The following is a 25356-nucleotide window of genomic DNA, read 5'->3' as shown; positions in this document are numbered from 1 at the left end:
TCCGAAGCAGGCTCCAGGCTCCAAGCTGTCAACACAGAGCCCCATGCAGGGCTCGAACTCACGAACCGTGAGATCATGACCTGAGCCGAAGTCGGATGCTCAACCAACTGAACCACCCAAGTGCCCCCTGCAATGATGATTTCTGATATGCTTCTGTCTCCCCAGGGAAAGCTAACCGGTGGTTTGGGGTTGCACCTCCCAAGTCTGGAAAAATGAACATGAACATACTTCACCAGGAAGAGCTCATTGCTCAGAAGAAACGTGAAATTGAAGCCAAAATGGAGCAGAAAGCCAAGCAGAATCAGGTGGTCATCAGCCCTCAGCCCCCACATCCTGGCGAGTAAGTGCCCCTTGTGGCTGGATTGGGGTCTTAGAGGGTCACTGGCAGAAGTTTTTGTGTTCAAGATCAGTCAGGTTATACCTGGACCTGGCCACAGCCTGATGATGCAAGGAGTGACACAGATGCTCTTTCAGGAGGTTCAGGTGGCAAGAGAGAAATGAGGGGTATGTGGGAGCTCAGAGATGGCCTGCCTGTATTCACCAGTTATTTAGTGCTGAGCAGCTGTGGCGTTGGGGCCAGAGATGTAGCACAGAGCAAAGACCCAAACTCCATCTCTATCCTTATGGGACTCATGGTCTACTAATAAAAGGAGTGCCAGTTCTACCCCCAGAGCTGCCAGTGGCTAACATGAGGTAGTGTGTTCCCTGGTGCAGCGGCCACCGTAGGGGCCCAGAAGAGGCTCTTCTGTGTTCTCAGAGCCAGCCTGTTGAGGAAGTAGGGAAAGGCCTGTCTGGCAGAAGGCAGGAAGGGAAGAGAGCCCTTGTGTGTCAGGTGGCTAAGCTGTTGCACCAAAGGAATTGTTTCAGAGCCAAGCAGGGGGTAGATCAGGCAGCGTTCCCTCCTGCCTTTCCTGAGAAATGTTGAGGGCTCCCAAGAGTTTTGAGCAGGGGTGATGTGATCAGGATGACAGGATCTAAGAATTTCAGTCTGGAGATCGATAATCAGAGAGGCAGGCCCCTTCCTCTGGGGTGTGAAGCATGGAACATATTAAACCCTCTCCAGAGCTAGCCCAGCTCCCCTCCCACCTTTTCTAAGCATTTGTGGCATCTCCTTGAGGGCAGAACTTAGACCTTATTGTTTCTTTTTTTAAGTTGATTTATTTATTTTGAGAGAGCATCTGTGTGCATGAGCAGGGAGGGGCAGAGAGGGAGAGAGAGAATCCCATGCAGGCTCCGCGCTGCCAGCGCAGAGCCCAACATGGGGCTCCATCTCACAATCTGTGAGACCATGATCTGAGCCGAAACCAAGAGTTAGATGCTTAACCACCTGAGCCACCTATGCACCCCTAGACCATATTCTTATGGGAACCCAGAGCCTGGGGTCTCTGAGGAACTCATGAATGTGGAGACTAGATATGGAGTGATTTGTAAGTCAGTGGGCTTGTGGGCTCTTGCCCTAGAGTTATGGAAGGACTTGTACCAGGATGGGAAAGACCTGTAGGAATGCTTTCAAGAGATCCCAGAATCAGCTGGATCCTAACACCAGGATCAGACAGCTGAAGGGGAGCATCACGTGGGTGGGTGCATAATACAGGTAGCTTTGGAAATAAAGTTAATTTCTTTGTTGTAAAAGCATAGAACAACAAGTTTTAGAATTTCTCACTGAAGGGGTGCCTGGGTGGCTCAGTCGATTTAGCATCCAACTCTTGATTTCGGCTCAGATCGTGATCTCATGTTTTGTGAGTTTGAGCCCCGTGTCAGGCTCCACACTGACAGTGCGGAGCCTGCTTGGGATTTTCCCTCTCTCTCTGCCCCTCCCCTGCTTGCTGTCTATATTGCACTCTCTCTCAAAATAAATAAATAAACGTTTAAAAAACAATAGAATTTCTCACTGGAGAAATAAGAAATATTCAAGTTGCTTCAAGACATCTACTTTGCTATAGTCCCCTCCCATGTCTTTGCTTTGTTTCACAAAGTTGTGATCAATTTTATTTGCCACTTCCCCCTCACCTTTTTTTTTTTTTTTTTTAATATTTTTTAACGTTTATTTATTTTTGAGACAGGGAGAGACAGAGCATGAACAGGGGAGGGTCAGAGAGAGGGAGACACAGAATATGAAGCAGGCTCCAGGCTCTGAGCTGTCAGCACAGAGTTCAACACGGGGCTCGAACTCACAGACGGTGAGATCGTGACCTGAGCCGAAGTCGGACACTTAACCGACTGAGCCACCCAGGCACACCCCCCCAACTTTTTAAAAGAAAAGCTTTTCCTTGCATTACAACTCTTTAGAACCATCGTAGTTTTTAAGGTTTATTCTTGAGATGTAATTAGTATGCCATAAAATTGATCTTTGAAATTGTACAATTTAGTGATTCTTTAGTATATTCACAGCATCATGCAGTCATCACTACTCTCTAGTTCTGGAACATTTGTATCACCCCAAAAGAAATGCAGTGCCCCTTTGCAGTTACTCCTTATTTCCCCAGCTCTTAATTTACTGTCTTTGTGGATTAAGCTATTGTAGACATTTCATATAACATTTGGCGTTTTGTGTTGGCTTCTTTCATTGGACATAATGCTGTCAAGGTTCATCACTTTTCAGTATGCGTCAGGACATCATTGCTTTTTATGGCCAAATAATATTCTGTTGTATGGATGGAACATGTTTTGTTTATCTGTTCTTTAAGAGCCAGCATTAAAAAAATTTTTTTGATGTTCATTTTTGAAAGACAGAGACAGCACGAGCAGGGGTGGGGCAGAGAGAGGGGGGTACACAGAATCTGAAGCAGGCTTCAGGATCTGAGCTGTCAGCACAGAGCCCGATGCGGGGCTTGAGCCCACGAACCACAAGATCATGACCTGAGTCGAAGTTGGATGCTTAACCAACTGAGCCACCCAGGCACCCGTAAGAGCCAGCATTTTTAACGGCATAATATCCCTTACCATCTGTTAATAAGTGGGATTCATTTGCTGTCTTGCTGCTGCCCTGAGGTGTTTTCTTGTCTTTCATTGTCCCCACTTTCTTTCCCTCCCTCTTGAGGGAGGTAACAGTATGAGCACAAGGGCTGCCAAAGGCCCTGCTTGTTTAATGCTAAAGCTAGTTATCTGCAGATCCTCCTTTGTGTTTAAAAAAAAAAAAAAAATTATGCAGGGTAGATATTCTGGAAAATAAAGGAGAGGAAAACAAGGCAAAACCAAAATCAGTCATAACCCTGCAACCCACAGACAGTGCTGGTTGCATTTTGATGGATTTTTCTAATAATTTTTAACTCAAATACTTGTGTTTTTAAATTCAAATATTTTTTTTATATAAATAGGGCCATACAGTAGTTGTTTCATATCCTGCTTTTTTTGTTTTTCACTTAATGTGCTTTATTGCTTTGTTTCTAAAATTTTAGCTTTTCAGGGCTCCTTCATCTGCAGCCCTACGGAAGTCTTATAATTTATTTAACCAGTGCTTTTTTTTGTGATGAGGGTGTTTCCATTTTTAGTTTGTTATAACATTTCTAGAAGAATAAAACTTAATTTTAAAGGAAAAAGGCTAGATCTATGGGCTCAATAAGCTTTTACCAATTATTGGATGGAGTAAGGTAGGGCCTTGACAGCAGTATATACAAGGAATTTCTGAGATTTGGGCAAGATTGTATGTTACAGCAGAAAATGGAAGAATAGGATATATACTATGATTGTAGCCTTATTTCCTTCTATTTCAAAGAAAAATACCGAAGAGTTAGCAGTGGCTGTTCTGAGGGGAAAAACTTTCAGATTTTTCCCTTTGATTTCTATTTCTATATGTTCCTGATTGCTCCATAATAAACATCTATTGCTTTTATCAGGGAAAATGGATTTGAATTTAAATATTTTTTTTTTATTTAACTTTATTTATTTATTTATTTTTTTTTGAGACAGAGAGAGACAGAGCATGAACAGGGGAGGGTCAGAGAGAGGGAGACACAGAATCTGAAACAGGCTCCAGGCTCCGAGCTGTCAGCACAGAGCCCGACGCGGGGCTCGAACTCATGGACCGCGAGATCATGACCTGAGCGGAAGTCGGATGCTTAACCGACCGAGCCACCCAGGCGCCCCTTAAATATTTTTTTGAGGGAGGGGGAGAGAGAGAGAGAGGGAGGGGGAGAGGGAGGGGGAGAGGGAGAGGGAGGGAGAGAGACACGGAATCTGAAGCAGGCTCCAGGCTCTGAGCTGTCAGCACAGAGCCCGACGTGGGGCTCAAACTCACGGACTGGAAGATCATGACCCGAGCTGAAGTCGGAAGCTTAACCAACTGAGCCACCCACCCAGGCGCCCCAAGATTTGAATTAAACATTTGGGTCCCTGGGTTTGCTTTAGTGCTGACTTGTTGAAAATACATGTTTAAATATACTTTTTGCAAACAAAAAAGAGTGTAAAAATAATAAGAGTATAATATTCCCCTTTAGTTCTTCCACCAAGAGATTGCTTTGGGTGTTGTGCTGTGCACCTGTGATACCCACAGAAGCGCTGGCTGGCCCAGGCCCAGAACTGCAGTCCAACATGGACGCAGACACACAGGCCCTGCCTTAGAAATCTCTGTTGTCTGGCAGGAGAGACAGACGTAGGAGCCAATAAGCAGCCCAGCTAATTAGTTGCCAAGTACGACAGGTGCTGTGCAGGAGGATCAGGTGCTTTTAAGCTGTTTTGTTGGAGATACCGTTTGAACCTGTAGGGTCAATATTGCAGGTAGAGATAACATCGATATAGGTAGTATTGCCTTGACCAGAATAAGAGTGTTCCATCTTACAATGAAGGCTGCTCTCAGTAGTTCCCAGACATTTTTGGGAGCAGGTTTTGGGTCCCATTAGGTGAGAATGCTGGGGGGAACGGGCGAGGCAGGCCCCTGCCTTTCCTCTTGTGGCTCACTTTCTTTGTCCTCTGTCTCGGGTCTAGAATTGCGAATGCACACAACTCTTCTGTTTCCAACAAGTTTGCTAATGATGGCAGCTTCCTGCAGCAGTTTCTGAAGTTGCAGAAGGCACAAACTAGCACAGGTGAGTGCGGTCTCCCCCAGCCCTTGTCTCCCCCTGTTGGGGCTCACTCTGCCAGCTCTTTCCCCTTGGAGGTCTCTGGGCGTCTCAGAAACAGCAGGTCCCACCTCAGACTTCTTCCTCTCATCCCGCATTCATTGAGGACTTTCATTCTTCTCGTTCTTATAGTAAATGCCCAGGGGAGAGCATAGACCCAGCCTTCAAAGTGCTTGCCCCATAGGAGCAGAGACAAATAAGCCAGGTTTCAGTCGGTGGGGGTGGGGGACCCTGACTAAACATGGCCCAGGTGTTGGGGAATGTCATTGAAAAGATGTGCCTGTGAGCTGGATCCTGGCACTCCAGAGGCTTCTCAGTCTCTCCCCTATACTTGAAATGTGGGGTTTCCTTGTCTTCCCCGCTCCCAGAGGCTACTCTAAGCACATAGCCTTGAGATAGGATGTGGTATTGAGAACACCTGCATGGTATATGTGACTGAACCCATTTAAGGCCTTTTTTTTTTTTAATACAAACTTTCAAGATTTGGTGGGTGGGTGTGGGGATCCATTCATTTTGCTGCCACCTAAGACAAGCCTCATGTAAGTTTCTGTTGCTTATTACAGTTGTTACCCACCAACCTGGAGTGGCCTGCCTCTTTCTTTGGTCTTTCCTTGCCCTCTGAGTTCAAGGACCAATTTCAGATTATACCAGGGAAGCTCCCTGGAGGGTTATCAACCCAACACCAGGACTGTGGGGCCACAGTGTGGTTTAGAGCAGCAGCTCAGATGTGAGGGATGGGACCCTTATCCATTGGGGGAGGGGGGGAACCTGGCCCACAGGAGCTCCATGAGACACGTGAGGTATGAGAATCCCTTGCTGTAGGGAGCCCACCCATGTCTGTGGTTGTGCGATTTACTGATCAGCTTACTTTTAATGTAAGAACGTTTCTGACCAAACAAAACACCATCAATCTTTGTCAGGTTTTCTAGGAGACAGCTGAGAAAATTAACCTAAAGTCAAATTCACCCACAGAGAGGGAGGAAAGACTGTATCAGTCCTTCACCGCAGGCCCTCAGGCCAGGAGTTGTGTTTGAAAAGCCCTGAATAGGCTGTCATCAGCTTGCCACTGACAATGAGAGGGAGTGGTTATAAGCCAGGTGTGGGGATTCAGGTCTTATCCAGAAGAGCTGGCACATCCCTGGGCTTTGAGTGCAGGTGTTAGGGAGGCTTCTGCCAGAGCTGCTGCCTGCAGAGCCCAGCCTATCTTCTTCAGGCTGGGTGACCGTGACAAGTCGTTCCTCTCTGAGCCTTAGTGTCCTCTTGTATAAAATGAAGATGGCGTCCTCAGTGAGCTCCCACCCCCTACCAGTTGCCATGCTGGAAGCCAAGGACCCAGCCCCATTTAATGCATTTGTGGCATACGTTTAGGTGGGAAGACAGGGAATTGTGCACCACAGACCTTGAGCATGAGTATCTTTCCTTCCATCCCAAGATGCCCCACCCAGCACGCCCAGTGCCCCCACTCGAGTACTCCCCCGCCCCGGCAAGAGGCCTCCTCTCATCAGCAGCCCACCAGGCCAGGTGAAGAACTACGTGCATGCCAAGCAGCTACCTGTGGCCAGCCGCCCAAGCGTCTTCCAGTCTCCTGATGAGGATGAGGAGGAAGACTACGAGCAGTGGCTAGAGATCAAAGGTGAGGTGCGGGGGCTGCCACCTTCCTTCCAGTACTGCTCCTCCAGCTCCGTGGGTGCGACCCACAGCCAGCGAAGAAAGTGTGGCTGGGGGTGGGGGGCCTCCAGGCTGAGCTGAGGGCCAGAGTGGGGCCCTCCATGGTTAGGGGGAATGAAGAAAGAACGTGGGAAGAAGTGAGAGGGAAGTGTGGAGGTGCTCTAGACTGTGGACTTTGTCTTGGGAGCCATAGGAACCATCCTCCGCTCATGTAGGCTGGTCTCCAACCAGGGCAGGGACATTCTCCGAGGAGCGCTTGCTTGTGTCTGTCCTTGTCCAACATGAGAGGAGGAGCTTCCATGGCTCCCTAGCCTGGGTGCACACTTTCTGAGCCCTCTTAGAACCAGAGGTGCCTCTTCCCATTGTGGATTATTGTGCTTACCAGTTTGGGCCAGAGGTACAGGCCCACGTGTTGGAGGGCACGCTCTCCTGCCCTGGGGAAGGATGATCATTTTTCTTGGAAAGCCAGTCCACGCCCTGTTGTGTAGGAGGGTGGAAGGTGGTGGCAGCAGAGCTCCTACTGTGTCTAACTCCATCTACATTCAGAATAAGGTCTCAGTGCCATCTGAGCCATGAGGATGCCTGCACCACCTCTGCCCCAGACTGGTTGGTGCAGTCATATCACCCTGACAGTGAGGACAGATTGAAGTAACTATATAGTTATGCTGTGATAGCCTTTAGACTTGTTACCCTGGATGAGGGTGCTGGCTTCTGGCCATGCATCTGAGTAGGTCAGTGGCCAACCTCGCACCGTAGAGTATCTCTCAGGATGGAGCCAGGTGCTTTTCCTGAGGCATCCTAGCAGCTCTGAGAGTGCTCTGATGGGAAGTGCTGCTTCACAAGAGGCAGTGTCTCAAGGTCCTTGAGGCCTATTGTGGCCTGCTGTTGATGCGGCCCCAGAAAAGCACCTTTGCCTATAAATGGCAAGCAGGTCATCACCAGGCACTCAGGAAGAGGGTAAGGCTGGGGGAAAGGTGGGTACAGAATGTCCCTGTGACCTCTTAAGGATCCTCCTCAAGCCACAGGTCCCTGACCCCTGTCCCTCAGTTTCTTGGCAGCTGAAGCAACAAAGGGAATAAGATTGGCTGCAGGTTCAGTGTCTAGCCCTCTTGCCAAGAGCAGGGAACATTGCTAGGCACTGGCAGTGAGAGATTTCTCCTGGGAGTTCTCATAAAAGGGACGTGAGCATAAATGGGCTGACAGATGCCTCATGAACAGGCCAGCAATGAGATACAAAAGCAAGTTCCACGTGGATCAAAGGCGGGGAGGCTAATACAAATATTAAGAAATATTTTTATAGCTCTGTTCACTGAAAAGGCCCTGAGGTAATGATTAAGCCTGTTGCAGTGAGCGCCTCTGGCACCCAGATGGTGGTCTGGAAACACACTTTCTCCCTCGTGGAAACCAGGACTTCTTGGAGAAATGGCTGGTTCTAGGTTTGGTCAGGAAGTGTATGAGATGATCCTGGAGCACCCTATCCCAGCAGATAGCGAGAAGGCCGTCAGAGACTCCTGGGGTCAGGCCCAAAGACCTCAGGAGCCAGCTTGAAGAGGCTCTACCAGCCAAGAGGGGACAATTGAGCTTCTGCGATGACATTAATTGCAATGGATTGAAACCCACCTGATACATTTAAATCAATGGATTGAAACTCTTGATGTGTTTAAGTCAGAGTTTGTAACGATACTTTAAAAAGGAATTTGTCATCTTTGAATGGTGACAGGAAACAAATTTGTTAAACTGAACACTGGTAAATAAAAGAATTGAGCATTTCAGAAAAAAGGGGGAGACTGGCTATGTTTTCTGATGTCTCCCTCCCAGTTTGGGGATCTGCTTGGTCTCTGGGAGGCTCACACCCTTCTCTCCCACCCAGTGTCTTTCACAAAGATTGTTTAGACTGACACCCCCCTCATCACAGTGCTATGTGCTTGGACCCAGGACAGCCGACAACCTCCCGCATTTCACCCTCTTCTCCCCCACCCCTCTGTCGTTGTGGTCCATAGAGAGAGTGTGCCTGTTGACTGTGAGGTGTGTGAGTTGAACCCCAGTACTGACAGCCTCCTTAAAGTTTCACCCCCAGAGGGAGCCGAGACTCGGAAAGTGATAGAGAAATTGGCCCGCTTTGTGGCAGAAGGAGGCCCCGAGTTAGAAAAAGTAGCTATGGAGAACTACAAGGATAACCCGGCGTTTTCGTAAGTATTTCTGGGAGGGGAAGGCCACCGCTACTTAATGTTCTTGTCACACAGTAATGTGTATTCTTGTAAAACCCTACTGGTTACTAAGGCTGGTCGGGGCTGGGTGCTTGCTCGCACGGGCCAGATGCTGTTCCGAGTTTCTGAGTGCTAACTCATGTCGGAGGTTGCAGGGGCTCCAGTGTGGTGCGGAGACTTAGTCTTGGGCCCCATCAAGGTGTCTCTGCTCACCAGCTTGCTTTGCACAACATTCTTCAGAAGCTACTTGGGTCACCCCATCCCCACTGCTCATCTTCCTCTCTGTTTTGCAAAACTTCTCTCCAGGTTTTTGCATGATAAGAATAGCAGGGAATTCCTCTACTACAGAAAGAAGGTGGCTGAGATAAGAAAGGAAGCGCAGAAGTTGCAGGCAGCCTTTCAGAAAGGTAAGTGGGTGGAGGATGTGGGAGGTTCTGGGGAGGTGTGTGGACAAAGCACACCCCATGTGGAATCGGGGTTCCTGGAGGCTTGCCGTACATGGGGTGGTGCCAATGGCCCAGTTCTGTGCCCTCTCAGGTGGCCAGGGCATTGCCTTCCCCACCAGTGGTCTGAGGTGGGAAAGAGTCTGAGGGCCAAGGGCAAGGTCATTATTATGTTTTGGAGCTCAGCTCTGTGTTTTTAAAGGGGGTAGGAGGGAGGAGTGCTTGCTTGTTGGTTCTTGGTCATTTAAGTATAAATGAGCTCCTGCCTGTCTGGCACGGAGGACCTAGAGATAAATGTAGTGCCTGACACTTGGGGAGGGAGGCAGTGAGCTCCTGGTGGAATGAGTATCGGGGAGGGGGAGATGCTAGCTGGTCTCCAGCTGTCAAGAAGTAAAAGCCCCGTCAGATTATGGTAAGTGGCAGGGGCATCGATGTTTAGGCCAAACACAGGCCACAGAGGTAGGTACGGTGTTTTTTTTTGTCACCTAAGGCCCTCTGCCCTGACCTCCCCAGGAAAGGAAGGCCAGGCCCACTCCCTTGTGAGACCTGGATGGGCAACCCCTGGGAGAAAGACTGAGGTGGGGCTCCCATATCCCCTCTGGCCTGGATCCAGACCTTCACTCACATTCTGTTCTGTGATCTGTGGGGCGGGAAGGGGCAGGGTGCGGGGTGGGATGTTGTAATATTAACTCTGGTATTTGGTCCCAGTGTAGTAATCTGATTCCCATTTGCCTGTTTTTCTTTGCATTGTTCCTAAAATAAACCCCTCTTGTTGCCCATGGGGTTCTTAGCAGAAATTAGGCTGTTGGGTGTGGTGAGTTGAGCTCAGTACTGACAGCCTGCTTAAAGTTTCACCCCCAGAGGATGAAGAGGCCAAGAACCTTGCAGAAAAGTTGGCCAGGTTCATAGCAGACGGGGGTCCAGAAGTGGAAACCATCGCTCTCCAGAACAACCGCGAGAACCAGGCATTCAGGTAAGGGGGGTACTAAATAGGCAGGTGACCCATCCATACACGTTGATCACAGCACCCCCTCCACCCCCCAACCCCCATGGGCTCAACGTGCCAGAGTCCCACGGTCAGAAGGTGGCAGGGTTGGGTCCAACTCTGACCCTTGAACCCAGCTCTGCCACCCCATGGTCAACTACTTGTCAGAGCTCAAATCATCTCTGAGGCAGGCGTGCAGGGCCTTTGGGGTCTTGTGTTTTCCACATGCCTTATAGAGAAAGTCTCTGGTGCTTGCCAGGCTCCCTTTGTTACAGAGATGGCAGCCCTAGGCTAAGAGTAAGCCAGGCTCTTGGGCAGAGAGCCAGGCTCTTTCCGTTTTTGACTTTGTACTTTTATGGGATCAGACGTTGACAGTGAAGGAATGTGAGGAAAGTGGGAATGTGGTGCCTTAGGCTGTGTGAAGCGGGAACCCTCAGCCTGTGTGCAGGCTCCACGGAAGGTGTGGGACAAGCAGCCTGACTTCCCTGCTGTCTCCAGCCACGCAGCCACATCCCATCCCCTGAGGCTGGGTCTGTGTGTACCTGTGCATTCTTTGGGTGGGTTCTGCACTTCCTCCTTTCTAGGGGAGGTTCCTTGGTGGCAGGTTGTTGGAGTGGGGGGGGGTTGGGAAGTCACTGCTGCTAGGTAGGGACCAGCAGGGGCTTATGAGGTGGATGCTGAACTCAGTGTGGAGGTGTTGCACCCATGAGGATGTTCTTGGCCATAAATAACATAGGTTCCAACTCAGAAAGTGAAGAGATATGATGGCATGTGTAACAAAAAGTCCAGGAGCAACAGTCTGGGCTAGTTGATTTAGTGGCTGGGCACTCAGGACAAAGGAAGCAGGAGTGAAGCAGCAGAGATGCAGGTACTCTGCCATAGCGGTTGGGAGTGCAGGTGAGTGTCTGTGTGCGGTGCAGGTGGGCCTTGGAGCCAAGCAGGGCTCACGTGTTCACTGAGCACCTTTGGAAGGTCCACATAGAGCGTGATGGGGTGAACTGTGCCTCCAAGGTCGCTGGCCACAGTTGTGGAGGGTGCTTAGACACGCCAGGCCAAAGCACACAGGCAGAGGAGGAACATCAGGAAGTGGGGCTGATAGAACCTTGCAGGCTAGTGGAGGGGAGGGCCATGGCTCAGTTACTCGGTGGACCAGAGCATGGAGAAGGCTGCTGGGGAGTTCAGGTATCCCTGCATGCTGTACCTGGGCCGTGGTACCCTGGTGGGGGCCATGGGGTGTTTGGGTCTGGAGTTCAAGAGAGGGGTCTGCCTAGCCTAAAGACCCACCTGAGATCTCCTGACATTATTGTGATACCAGCTGTCACTCTGCAGCATTGACTTAATAGTCTACTTAAAAGTCTCTGTACCCTTTTTTGTTTTTAAGCCTCATTTACCTAAGGAGGTTTATTTAAGAAAGATACTTAGTTTACCATCGCTCATTATAAGTAGAGCTGACCGTGAGAATCTACAGCAGGCAAAGTGAGCACGGTTGTGGATTTCTGTCAAGGCTGCAAGCCCAAGCCCTCTCCTTGGTCAGAGGGGTCCAGGGCCCGGCAGCACTGGCCAGACCTTTCCTCTGGGGTCAGAGCTGACAGATGCCCTCAGCGCATGCAGCTCTGGTTCCTCTGTGCTTCATTGGTGTTTGCCCAACTCGTTGGGTTTTACTGTGGTGGAGGCCAGAGGGAAGAAGGGGGCAACCAGGGCAAGGGCAGAACGTAGAGTGCCCGGTGGGGAAGTAGCTGAAGGTGAGCAGTGTGATCTGTTTAATCTTCACATGGAATCAAGTGTGAGGCATCTTCTTTCACCTCCAAATCTAACAGGAGCAGCTCATGTATTTGCCTCTCCTGGCCCTTCCCTGCCCTCCTGATTCCTCGTGTGGGCCAGGCACACACCAGCAAGCTCTGTGTTGTGGGAAACATATCTGTAACAACTGCTCATCTATAAAGAAGCTGGAAACACCCATTCCTTTGACCAGTCATGCCACTTCTGAGATGCTGCCCCAGAAATAATGTTAAGTACATTCTCATCCATAGTCTTAAAAAATGAGTAACACGTTAATGTCCAGCCTCAGTGGGCTAAATTCTTAATAACTGCATCTCCTCAGTGGAATCGCGGCCATCAGAAGGCACGTGGGTGAAGGTTGTAGCAGCGAGCACAGCATCCATCACAAGCCATGTGCCACTCTAACCTGTCACCCAGGTGAGCCACGTTGTTCTTTTCAAAGCCCTGTTACTGGCCTCTCCCAAGGGAGGAAATAGGCAAGGAGACCAGTGGGAGGATGTGCTTTCACCACCACTCCATGCCTTTTTAACAGGAAAGCCTTATGTGTCAAGTTAAAAAACCTTTTAAATCAGAATATAGAAAATAGAGGGGCGCCTGGGTGGCTAAGTCTGTTAAGCGTCCGACTTTGGCTCAGGTCATGATCTCACGGTTCGTAGGTTCGAGCCCTGCATTGGGGCTGACAGGTCAGAGCCTGGAGCTTGCTTGCTTCAGATTCTGTGTCTTTCTCTCTTTGCCCCTCCCCAACTCATGCTCTTTCTCACTCTCAAAAACAAATAAACATTAAAAAAAAAAAACATAGAAAGTAGAATCACGGCACCATTCAGATAAATCTACAGTGAGAAGAAAGACTGGAACGAAAGACACCAACATGTTGTTTGATTAACCGAGGGGCAGGTTCGCTCCTACCCAAGGGAATCTTTGCTATACAATCCCCTGCACTCTTGACTGGAGCCCAGGTCAAATGGCGGCTGTTAACTCTACCATCACCACAGACAGACCCACAGGGAGCTCTTGGATGCTGCCTCTGGGGGCAACTTGGAGGAGACTCAGTGCAAACCAGCAGCTGAGGCCAAGTTGGGGCCTGTGAGCCTAGAGAAAACCTACCCTGTCAGGAGCTTCCCACCTGCACCAGTAAGCAAATCCCACAGGTCAGCTTTTCTTAGAGGAACCAAATAGCTTTAAATCTATATCATAGCCTTTCTGGTGCCAAGCATCTTTTTGAAATCCAGCCAACTGTTCTTCTGAAAAAGTTTTTGCTTTTGTCTCTTAATTTTTTTTAAGATGTCATTGTTTTAGAGTATCTTTAGGTTCACAGCAAAATTGAAGGGAAGGCACGGAGATTTCTCATATGCTCCTGCACATGCACGGCTTCCCCTCTTATCAACATTTCCCGCCAGAGTTATCTATTTATTTATTTTTATTATTTTATTTATTTTGAGAGAGAAAGAGACCATGCGCGCTGGGAAGGGACTGAGAGAGAGGAAGAAAGAGAATCCCAAGCAGGCTGTGTGCTTTTGGCACTGAGCCCGACACAGGGCTCGATCTCACAAACTTTGAGGCCATCTGAGCTGAAATCAAGAGTCGGACGTTCAACCGAGTAACCCAGGTGCCCCTGGAGTAGCACATTTATTACAATTGACAAACCTGTATTGATATCACCCAAAGTCCATAGTCTCCATTAGGGTTCACTCTTGGTGTTATACATTCTGTGAATTTAGACAAATGTACAATGACCTGTATCCGTCATTATGGTGTCATACAGAGTATTTTCATTGCCCTGATATCAGCCATGTTCTGCCTATTTATCCCCTCTTCCTCCTGGCAACCACTAATCTTTTTACTGACTCCATAGTTTGTCCTTTTCAAAATGTTATATAATTGGAGTTGTATGTAGTCTTCTCAGATAGTCTTCCTTTACTTAGTAACATGCATTTAAGATTTAGTCCTCCGTGGTTTTGTATGGCTTGACAGTTCATTTCTTTTTACCACTGAGTAATATTCCACTGTCTGGATGTACCACAGTTTGTTTGTCCATTCAGCTACTGCAGGACATCTTGGTTGCTTCCAAGTTTTGGTAATTGTGAAGAACGCTGCTGTAAACATCTGTGTGCAGGTTTTTGGGTGGACATAAGTTTTCAACTCTTGGGTAAATACCAAGAAACGTGATTGCTAGAGTGTATGGTATGTTTGATTTTGTGGGAAACTGCCAAACTGTCTTCCAGAGTGGCTGTATCGTTTGCATTTTTCCCAGCAGTGAGTGAGAGTTCCTGTTGCTCCACATGCTTGCCAACATTTGATGTTCCCAGTGTTTTGGATTTGGGCCATTCTAATAATGTGTAGTGGTCTCTGAGTGTTTTTTAATTTGCATTTCCCTGATGACCTAGGATGCAGAACATCTTTTCATATGCTTATTTGCCCTCTGTATATGTCCTTTGGTGAAGTGTCTGTTAAAATTATTGGCCCGTTTTTTTTAACTGGGTTGTTTTCTTACTGGGTTTTTTTTCTTAATGTTTATTTTTGGGGCGCCTGGGTGGCTTAGTCGGTTGAGCGTCTGACTTTGGCTCAGGTCATGATCTCACGGTTCGTGGGTTCAAGCCCCGTGTCGGGCTCTGTGCTGACAGCTCGGAGCCTGGAGCCTGTTTCGGATTCTGTCTCCCTCCCTCTCTGCCCCTCTCCAGCTTGCGCTCTGTCTCTCAAAAATAAACATCTAAAAAAAAAAAAAAATGTTTAGTTTTGAGAGAGAGCACAAGCAGGGGAGGGGCGAGAGAGAGGGAGACACAGAAAACGAAGCAGGCTCCAGGCTCTGAGCTTTCAGTGCAAAGCCCAATGCGGAACTTGAACTCACAAACTGAGATCATGATCTGAGCCAAAGTTGGATGCTTAACCAACTGAGGTACCCGAGCGCCCCAGTTTTCTTATTGTGAGTTGTAAGAGTTCTTTATATAATTTGTCTCATAGTCCTTTAACAGATGTGTCTTTTGCGAGTATTGTCTCCCAGTCAATGGTGTATCTTCTCTTGATAACTGTCTTTTGCAGAGCAGAAGTTTTAATGAAGTCCAGCTTATGAATTTCTTTCATGATTATGACTTTAGCATATTTAAAAAGTTATTGCCATCCATGAGGTCATCTAGGTTTTTGCCTATATTATCTTCTAGGGGTTTTATAGCCTTACATCATAAGTCTATGATCCATTTTTAGTTAATTTTTGTGAAGGGTATGAGGTCTGTCTAGATGCATTTTATTTTGGGCTTTTTTTTTTTTTTTTTTTTTTGCATGTGGATGTCCAATTCCTCAGTATCATTTGTTGAAAAGAATGTCATTGCCTCATTGGACTGTCTTTGCTCCTTTGTCAAAGATCAGTTGACCATGTTTATATGGGTTTATTTCTGGGCCCTTCTTCATCTGTTCTGTTGATCTATTTGTCTGTTGTTTCACTGATACCACACTGCCTTGATATGACAGTAAGCCTTTAGGTCTGGTAGTGTCAGTTTTCCAACTTTGTTCTTGTTACAATATTGTGTTGGATATTCTGGGTCTTTTGTCTCCATCTAAGCTTTAGAATCAATTTGTCAATACCTACAAAATAACTTGTTGGGATTTGGACTCAGATTGTATTGAACCTATAAATCAAATTGGAAAGAACTAATATTTTGACGATATTGAGTCAAGGAATATGTCTCCACTTATTTAGTTCTTTGAATTCATTCATCAGAGTTTTCTAGTTTTCATCATATAGAATTTGTACATATTTTGTAGACTTACACTTAAGTACTTCATTTTTTTGTGTACTAATATAAGTGGTATTGTGCTTTTAATTTCAAATCCACTTGTTCATTGCTGGTGTATAGGAAAGCACCAGCTTTGTATATTAACCTTGTATCCTGCAGCCTTATTACAATTACTTATTCTTGGAGTTTAAAATTTTTTTTTTCTCTTAGAGGAAAAAAAAAATTTTTTTAATGTTTATTTTTGAGAGAGAGTGTGTATGCACACACAAGCGGGAAAGGGGCAGAGAGAGAGGGAGAGACAGAATCCCAAGCGGGCTCCACTCTGTCATCACAGAACCCTATGTGGGGCTCAATCCCACAAATCGTGAGATCATGACCCGCACCAAAATCTGGAGTCGGATACCCAACCAACTGAGCCACTCAGGTGCCCAGAGAGAGAATCTTAAACAGGATCCGTGCTTAGCGCGGAGCCCAGTGGGACTCAATCCCATGACCCTGGGATCATGTCCTGAACCAAAATCAGGTGTCAGACGATTAACTGAGTGAGCCAGCCAGGCTGTCCAGTTCCAACAGTTTTTTAATCTATTTTTTCTACATAGATGATGTTACTTGAAAATCGTTTTATTTCTTCTTTCTCAGTTGGTATATCTGCTGTTCGCATTAGCTAAGACTTCTGGTACAGTGTTGAAAACATTGGGGTGGGATATTCTGGCCTTGTTCCTAAGTGGGGAAACTTCTAGTTTCTCACTATTAAGTATGATGCTAGCTATAGGTTTTTTGTAGACACTCTTTATCAAATTGAGAAAGTTCTCTTATGTTTCTAGTTTACTGAGTGTTTTTATCACTAATGGGTGTTGGGTTTGGTCAAAGGCTTTTTCTGCAGCTATTGATATGATCATGTTAAGCCAGCTTTGCATGCCTGGAATAAATACCACTTGGTTGTGATGTATACTTTTTCAAAAATTTTCAAAAATTTTTAATTTGAGATACGGCTGACACATAATACCTAGTTTTAGGTGTCCAATATAGTCATTTGACAATTATATGCATTACAAAATGGTCACTGCGAGAGGTGTAGTTACCATGTGTTACCACACAAAGTTATTACACTGTTATTGACTATATTTCTTATGCTGTATTTTTCACCCCCCTTGACTTATAACTAGAAGTTTGTATCTCTTCATCATTTTCACCTATTTTGCCTGTCCCCCCATCCCCCTGTAATTCCTACACATTTGTAGATTCAGTCTGCTAATATTTGGTTGAGGATTTTTATATCTGTGTTCATTAGAGATACTGATCTGTAGTTTTCTTACAAAATCTTTGGTTTTGGTATTAGGGTAATTGGATAAGTTAAGTATTCTCTGTTTCTGTCCTGTGAAAGGGATTGTAGAGAATTGATATAATTTCTTCCTTAAATGTGTGGTATTTTCGTCAGTGAACTGCTCTAGGTCTGGTGCTTTCTGTTTTTGAAATGTTCTTACTCAATTTCTTTTCTTTTCTTTTCTTTTCTTTTCTTTTCTTTTCTTTTTTTAAAAGATTTTATTTTTAATCCCTACGCCCAACGTGGGGCTTGAACTCACAACCCCTAGATCAAGAGTCTCATGCTCTACCAACTGAATAGCCAGGGGTGCTCCACTCAATCTCTTTAATAGAAGTAGATCTGTTCACATTGTGTATTTCTGGGGTGAAGAAGTATGAAGGAGTACAAAGGAGAGGCCACCATCTCCCCGTCCTTCTATGCCACCTTAGGTACCAGTGTTAGCATGGCTGGGATCCTTCTACCCCTTCCTGGCTCTCATGGAGACACATAGAAACAGTCTTTGGGGTTTCTTTCTGCTATCATTCTTTTGTATGAAAAGAATTTACAGCATCCTCGAGCCTGCCCACTGCTTTAGAGCACAGTATTATGCTGCAACCAGAACCTCCAGGTTCATGAGTGCAGGTCTAGCCCCTCTTGTTGAGACCTGTGTAGCCCATGCTATACACAGATTTTGCTGTGTGGAACTGAGCTGTGACTCTTCCCTCTGTTGTGGGCCCCAGAATTGGGACTGTCAGCTCAAGACCTGCATAATTGAGAGATGCTGGGCAGGTGCAGAGGGAGCTGTAGTTTCTGCCTGCTTCACACTTGGGACTGGGGTTAGTGGCGGGGGTGGGAGGGGGGACCAAGGGGACCCTCGGCTTCCAGTGAGGTGGGGGCTTTTGCCCTTCAGTTGGAGTGCAGTCCCTATCCATTCCGAGTTTTGTTTTGGCTCCATTTGCTATTGATGCCTCTCAAGGATACATCAGAGAGAAGCACAGATGTGCCAAGCTGTCAGGTTTGGGACGGATCTTGCCTTTCTAGCACCAGGTGTCTCTCCCAACTCAGGATTTCTCGAAGGCACCACTGTGCTCATCTAGAGCAGCAGGGGAGGAAGCCCTACAGAGCCTGGGGAAGGTCTGAGAGAACCCGCCCCTTTTTTTTGAAACGGGATCAATTATGTTGTGATGGGTGTCTGACAGCGCTGGCATAGGGACTTTGACCAGTGCTCATAGGAGTGGCATGGTGACAAGCTCTGAGTATGTCACACTGTTCCTCAAGCTTGGGCTCCCGGAGCCAGCAGCCACTAAAGCCTGGCAGTGCAGGAGGTCATGGTGGAGACCTCAATTCTCAAGCCATAACCCTGGCTAACCTGAGCATGTGTGCACAAGGCCCAAGCTGCTCCTGCCCAGAATCAGGCAGGGAGCTTGGGCCCAGCTGATGGTGTGCCCCCCACTCTCCTTTGCAGCTTTCTATACGAACCCAACAGCCAAGGGTACAAATACTACCGCCAGAAGCTGGAGGAGTTCCGGAAAGCTAAGGCTGGCCCCACAGGCACTCTCATGGCACCCGACCCCAGCCTGAAACGCAAATCCCCTCCTGAGACCCCATCAGGGTCCTTACCCCCAGCTGCTGCCTGCCCTGCCTCATCTGCCCCCTCGCCTGCAGTCACCCCAGCTCCAACCATCCCTGGGAAGCCGGCCACCACAGCCACTGTGAAAAAGAAGCGAAAGAGCCGGTGGGGGCCTGAAGAGGACAAAGTGGAACTCCCGCCCGCCGAGCTGGTACAGAGGGATGTAGACGCCTCTCCCTCACCTCTGTCAGGTGGGCTGACCCCCTTCCCCCTCCTCTGTCAGGATAGTCTGGCTTTTTTCACTGAGCAGAATGTTTCCAAGGTTCATCTGTGTTCTAGCATAGCATGTGTCAGAGTTTCATTCCTTCTTATGACTGAGTAATATTCCATTTTATGGCTGGACTGCACTTTATCCATTCGTCGGTTGATGGACACATGGGTTTCCACCTTTTGGCAGCTGTGAATAGTGCTGCTGTGAACTTTGGTCTGCAAGTACCATTTGAATCCGTGATTTGATTCTCTTGGGTCCATACCTAGGAGTGGAATCACTGGACCATATCGTAATTCTCTTTAACTCTTTGAAGGTCCACCAAACTATTTTCTGTAGCAAGTACGCCATTTTCTGTTCCTACCAACCCTGCACAGCCTTCCCATTTCTCCACATCTTTGCCTTTTTATAATAGCCGTCCTAGTAGGTATAAAGTAGAATCACGTTGTAGTTTTGAATCACATTTCCCTAATGTCTGATGGTGTTGATCATCTTTTCATGTACTAATTGGTCATTTGTATAGCTTATTTGGAGAAACGTCTGTTTTAGTCCTTTGCCCACTTTTAAATTGGCATGTCTTTTTGTTTTTAAGTTGTACGGATTCTTTATATATTCTGCATATTAACCCCCTATTCAGATACATGGTGTGCAAATGCATCCTCTCATTCTGTGGATTGTCTTTTTATCCCTCGATAGTGTCCTTTGATGCACAGAAGTTTTAAATTTTGACAGAGTTCGGTTTATTTTTCCCTTTGTTGCCTGTGCTTTTGGTTTCATTTATGAAACCAAAGCTAAATTCAAGGTCACGAAGATTTGCCCCTATGTTCTGGGTTTTTTTATGTTTTGGAACTCTGATTTATTTTGAGGTAATTTTTATATATGATATAAGCTAAGGATCCAACTTTATTCTTTTGCATGTGGAGATCCAGTGTTGCAGCACCATTTGTTGAAGAGGCTTTTCTTTCCCCATTGAATGGTCTTGACACCCTTGTCAAAACTCAATTGTCCAGAGATGTAAGGGTTTATTTCTGGGCTCTGTATTCTATTATACTGGTTTGTATGTCTATCCTTAGATCAGTACCAACTATTTTGATTATTGTAGCTTTGTAGTAAGTTTTGAAATTGAGAGTGTGAATCTTCCAACTTTGTTCTTTTTCAAGCTTTGGCTATTGAAGGTCTTGAATTTTCAGATGCGCTTTTCCATTTCGTAAAAACAGTTGGAATTTTGATAGAGATTGTACTGAGTCTGTAGATTGCTTTGGACAGTATGGACACATTAACAGTATTTAAGTCTTTCTTACAACAAATACACCACCAACAACAACAACCAGTCTTCCAGTCTGTGCACACAAGATGTCTTTCCATTGACTTAGGTCTTTGTTAATTTTTCACCATGTTTTGTAGTTTTCATTGTATGTGTCTTATACCCCCTTAGTTAACTTTATTCCTAAGTGATTTATATTTTTAATGCCTTTTAACAATTGCTTTTAAAATTTTGTTTTAGGATTATTTGTTGCTAATGTATAGAAATACAACTGATTTTTTTTGCATGTTGACATTGGATCCTTCAGCTTTCCTGAATTCATTTATTAGCATTGACAATCTTTTCATGGATTTTTTAGGTTTTCCTGTGTATAATTATGATCATGTCATCTACAAATAGAGATCATTTTACTTCTTCCTTTCCAAGTGGGATCCCTCTTATTATTTCTTTTTCTTGCCTAATTGCTAGAACTTCTAGTTAGCACTTCTAGTACTATTTGAATAGAGGTGGGAATAATGGGCATCCGTACCTTGTTTTGATCTGAGGGGGAATGACTTTAGCCTTTCACTATTGAGTGTAATGTTAGCTATGTTTTCTGTTTTTTGTTTTTAAGTTTATTTATTTTGAGATAGAGAATGAGCTGGGCGAGGGGTAGAGAGAGAATTTCAAACAGGCTCCAAGCTGTCAGCACAGAGCCCGACACAGGGCTCAAACCCTTAAAACCGTGAGGTTATGACCTAAGCCAAAACCAAGAGTTGGACGCCCAACCACTGACCCACCCAGGTGACCCTAGCTATGTGTTTTTTATATGTGACCTTTATCATGTTGAGGAAGTTCCTTTCTGTTCCTAGATTATTTAATGTTTTTATCATGGAGGTGTGTTAGATTTTGTCACATGCTTTTTCTGCATCAATTGAAATGATTGGATGTTTTTTTTTTTCCTTTAGTCTGCTAATGCGTGTTTCACTGGTTAATTTTTTTATATTGAACCATGCGATATTGTGGTTTATAAGAAATACCTATTTGACCATTCAGGTGACCAAAGTAATATTTCTCATATGTATTTGGCCTTTGTTCACAGTTCCTGGCTCACAGTTCTCCCAAAACTCTTGGAATTTCCTGAGTGATAAGAGCAATGGGAGCATCTTTTGTTGTATTATTTGGTCTCCGTCCTCAGGTCATGAAAATGCTTCAGGGCCATAAAGGTGAAATGGGTGTCTTGTTATTAATAAGCCCCTTTCTACCACAACTGGATTTTATGTTACTGAGGTGACTTTTGGAAAGCACCTAAGGATCGGGGCTGGTTGCCAGGGGAACCAACCATAAGTAAAAGGTTGGAACATTCAGTCCCACCACCCCCTGATATCCAGGGAGGGTAAAGGGGCTGGAGGTTGAATTGATCAGCGGCTAATGATTTCATCAATCATGCCTATGCAGTGAGGCCTCCATAAAAAACCCAAAAGACAGGGTTCAGAGAGCTTCCAGGTTGATGAACACATGGAGGTTCAGAGACAGTGGCATGCTCAGTGGCATAGAAGCTCTGGGCACTTGCCCCATACCTTGCCCTTCCCCATACCTTGTTTTTTCCACCTGGCTTTCCTAACTTACATCCTTTTATGACATATAAGTAAAGCAATCATCTTGTATGTAAAGTGTTCTCTGAGTTCTATGAGCCACTCTAGCAAATTAATTGAATCCAGAGAGGGGATTGTGGGAACCTCTGATCTACAGCCAGTTAGAAGCATAGGTGATGACTTGGGCTTGCAGTTGGCATCTAAAGTTGATGTGGGAGGGAGGAGCAGTCTTGTAAGACTGACCCCTTAACCCATGAAATCTGATGCTACCTCCTGGTAGATAGTGATAGAACTGAACTAAACTACAGGACACCCAGCAGGTGTCTGAGAATTGCTTGTTGGTGTGGGGAACCCTCTCCTCTCCCCCCACACTCCCGACCATACACACATTTGGAATTGGTATCAGAACTATTTAAACCACCTTTGCACTTCTGTGATAAATCCCACTTCGTCATGGTGCATAATCCTTTTACCATGTGATCGTATTCAGTTTGCTGGTATTTTGTTGTGTCTGTCTGCATCTATATTCATAAGGAATATTGGTCTCTAGTTTTCTTGTGGTGTTTTTGTCTGCTTTTGGTATCAGGGTAATAGTAGTGTTTTGAAATGAGTTAGGAAATGTTCCCTTCAATTTTTTGGAAGAGTTTGAGAAGAATTAGCATGAGTTATTCTTTTAAATGTCTGGTAGAATTCACCAGTAACACCATCTGGTTCAGGGCTTTTCTTTGTTGGGAGGTATTGTGTGTGTGTGTGTGTGTGTGTGTGTGTGTGTGTGTGTGTGTGTGTGTGTTAGAGATTTATTTATTTTTGGGAGAGAGAGTGCAAGCAGGGAAGGGGCAGAGAGAGAGAGGGACAGAAGATCTGAAGCAGGCTCTGCACTGACAGCAGTGGGCCTGATGCAGGGCTTGAACTCATGAACCTCAAGATCATGACCTAAGCTGAAGTCGCATGCTCAACCAACTGAGCCACCCAGGCGCCCCGATGAGAAGTTATTGATTGCTGATTCAGTCTCCTTGTTTTAAGTCTATTCAGATTTTCTATTTCTTCTTGAGCTAGTTTTGGTAATTTACGGGTTTCTAGGAATTGGTTCACTTCATCTAGGTTATCCAACTTGTTGGCTTCTAGGTGTTCATAGTATTCTTTTACAATCCCTTTTTATTTCTATAAAATCATTAGTAATATTCCCTCCCTCTTTGATTTCTGATTTTAGTGAGTTTTTTCTCTTTTTTCTTAGGTAATCTGTCTAAAGGTATGTCATTTTGTTCATCTTTTAAGGGGCGCCTGGGTGGTGCAGTCGGTTGAGCGTCCGACTTCAGCCAGGTCACGATCTCGCGATCCGGGAGTTCGAGCCCCGCGTCAGGCTCTGGGCTGATGGCTCAGGGCCTGGAGCCTGTTTCCGATTCTGTGTCTCCCTCTCTCTCTGCCCCTCCCCCATTCATGCTCTGTCTCTCTCTGTCCCAAAAATAAATAAACGTTGAAAAAAAAAAAATTTTTTTTAAAAAAACAACTTTTGACTCTATGGATTTACTCTACCATATTTCTTCTATTTCTTCTCTTCTTCTTCTTCTTCTTCTTCTTCTTCTTTATTTTTGAGAGAGCGAGCATGTGCATGCTCGCAAGCAGGAGGGGCAGAGAGAAAGGGGGAGAGAGGATCTGAAGGGGGCTCTGCACTGACAGCAGAGAGCACAATGCGGGGGTCGAACTCACAAACCTGGAGATGATGACCTGAGCCAGAGTTGGATGCTTACTGACTGAGCCACCCAGGTGCCCTATCTGTACCATATTTATACTTCCTATTTCCTATATCTTCATTCTAATCTTCATTTCCTTCCCTCTGCTAGCTCTGGAATTAGTTTGCTTTTCCTTTTCTAGTTCTTTAAGGTGGACAGTTAGGTTATTAATTGGAGATCTTTTAAGTTTATATATTTTTTGAGAGAGCAAGAGCACAGGCAGGGGAGGGGCAGAGAGAGAGAGAGAGAGAGAGAGAGAGAGAGAGAGAGAGAGAGACACACACACGCAAGGCTCGAACTCACAAATCATGAGATCATGACCTGAATGGAAGACAGACGGTTAACTGACTGAGCCACGCATGTGCCCCTCATCTCTTATTTTCTAATCTTTCTTTGTAACTTCCTCTTTGATCTATTGATTGTTTAAGAGGGTGTTGTTCAATTTCCACATATTTGTGAGTTTACCAGTTTTCCTTCTGTTAATGATTTCTAGCTTGATTCCATTGTGATCAGAAAAGATACTTTGTGATTTCAGTCTTTTAATTGAAACTCATTTTGTAATCTAAATGTAATCTTTCCTAGAGAATGTTTTATGTGCACACAAGAAGACTGTCTTCTGCCATTGCTGGATTGCACGTTCTGTATACATCTGTTAGGCATCGCTGGTGTAGAGTTTAATCTTCTATAATCTTCTATATCCTTATTGATATGAAAAATGGGGTATTGACATCTCTAGTTACTGTTGTTGAACTGTCCATTTCTCCCTTCAATTTTGTCAATTTTTGCTTCATATATCATGAGGCTCTTTTGTTAGGTAGGGTGTGGGGGATGTCTTTTTTTTGAGAGAGTGCGCACACATGCAAGTGGGGGAGAGGGACAGAGAATCTTTTTTTTTTTTTTAATATTTATTTATTTTTGGGAGAGTGCAAGTGAGGGAGGAGCAGAGAGTGGGCTGACAGGCTGACAGCAGTGAGCCCAATGTGGGGCTCAAACCCACGAACCTCAAGATCATGACCTGACCCAAAGTCAGACACTCAACCAAGCCACCCAGTGCCGAGAGAGAGAGAAAGGGAGAGGGAGAGAGAATGAGAATGAATGAATGAATGAATGAATGAATGAATCTATCTTAAGCAGGCTCCACGCTCAGCGAGATCCTACATCCCTGGGATCATGACCTGAGCCAAAATCAAGAGTCAAATGCTCAGCAGACTGAGCCACCCAAGCGCCTCAAGTTCTATCTTCTTTCTGTTTTACATTTTTTATCAATATAGAACATCCTTCTTTTTCTCTTGTAACCTTTTTGGACCGGAAGTCTATTTTGTCTGATGCTAGTATGGCCACCCCAGCTCTCTCAGTTGCTATTTGTATGAAATACATTTTTCCATCCTTTCACTTTCAACTTATTTGTGACTTCATATCTAAGGCGAGTGCCTCGTACACAGCATGTAGATCAATCCTGCTATCTCCCTTAAGCTTTAAAGTACTTGGATTCATTCTTGTCATAGAAAGCTCAAGAAATGCATGATGATAAGCACCATAATTGCCACAGTTTTGCACAATCAACTGCAACATCTGCCTCCTTGACAGTTTCAGAGATGGCCAACATGTGGTCTTGTTTCTCATTTTCTACCACAAAGCGGCCAGTAGAGTGGGGAGTTTGTTGTCATCACATTCTGCAGGTGACAATCGGTGACTGAGAGAGGCTATCTTACGGCATCTGTCTCACTGCCCTCCACACAGCCTGCCCTGCACACAGAACCGTCTCAACCTCCCTCACCCC

At 45.8% G+C, this 25356-nt stretch overlaps 1 protein-coding gene across 2 annotated transcripts in view; it reads left to right on the top strand.

Annotated features, from left to right (window-relative positions):
* SUGP1 (SURP and G-patch domain containing 1) overlaps positions 1-25356 on the top strand; it is a 32238-nt gene that overhangs the window by 2110 nt on the left and 4772 nt on the right. The window contains exons 2-8 of one of the 2 annotated variants that reach the window (XM_043587166.1): positions 166-340; positions 4924-5024; positions 6490-6690; positions 8803-8914; positions 9239-9339; positions 10225-10348; positions 18636-18991. In XM_043587166.1, the coding sequence (XP_043443101.1) occupies positions 166-340; positions 4924-5024; positions 6490-6690; positions 8803-8914; positions 9239-9339; positions 10225-10348; positions 18636-18991 (1170 nt within the window). Of the gene's footprint in view, positions 1-165; positions 341-4923; positions 5025-6489; positions 6691-8790; positions 8915-9238; positions 9340-10224; positions 10349-18635; positions 18992-25356 lie in introns of both variants that reach the window. The other variant, XM_043587165.1, reaches the window with a different exon arrangement.

Source organism: Prionailurus bengalensis, chromosome A2 (genome assembly GCF_016509475.1).
Source record: "Prionailurus bengalensis isolate Pbe53 chromosome A2, Fcat_Pben_1.1_paternal_pri, whole genome shotgun sequence".
Taxonomy (NCBI): Eukaryota; Metazoa; Chordata; class Mammalia; order Carnivora; family Felidae; genus Prionailurus; species Prionailurus bengalensis.
The sequence above is the reverse complement of the archived record's forward strand: the minus strand, read 5'-3'. Positions and strand labels throughout refer to the sequence as shown.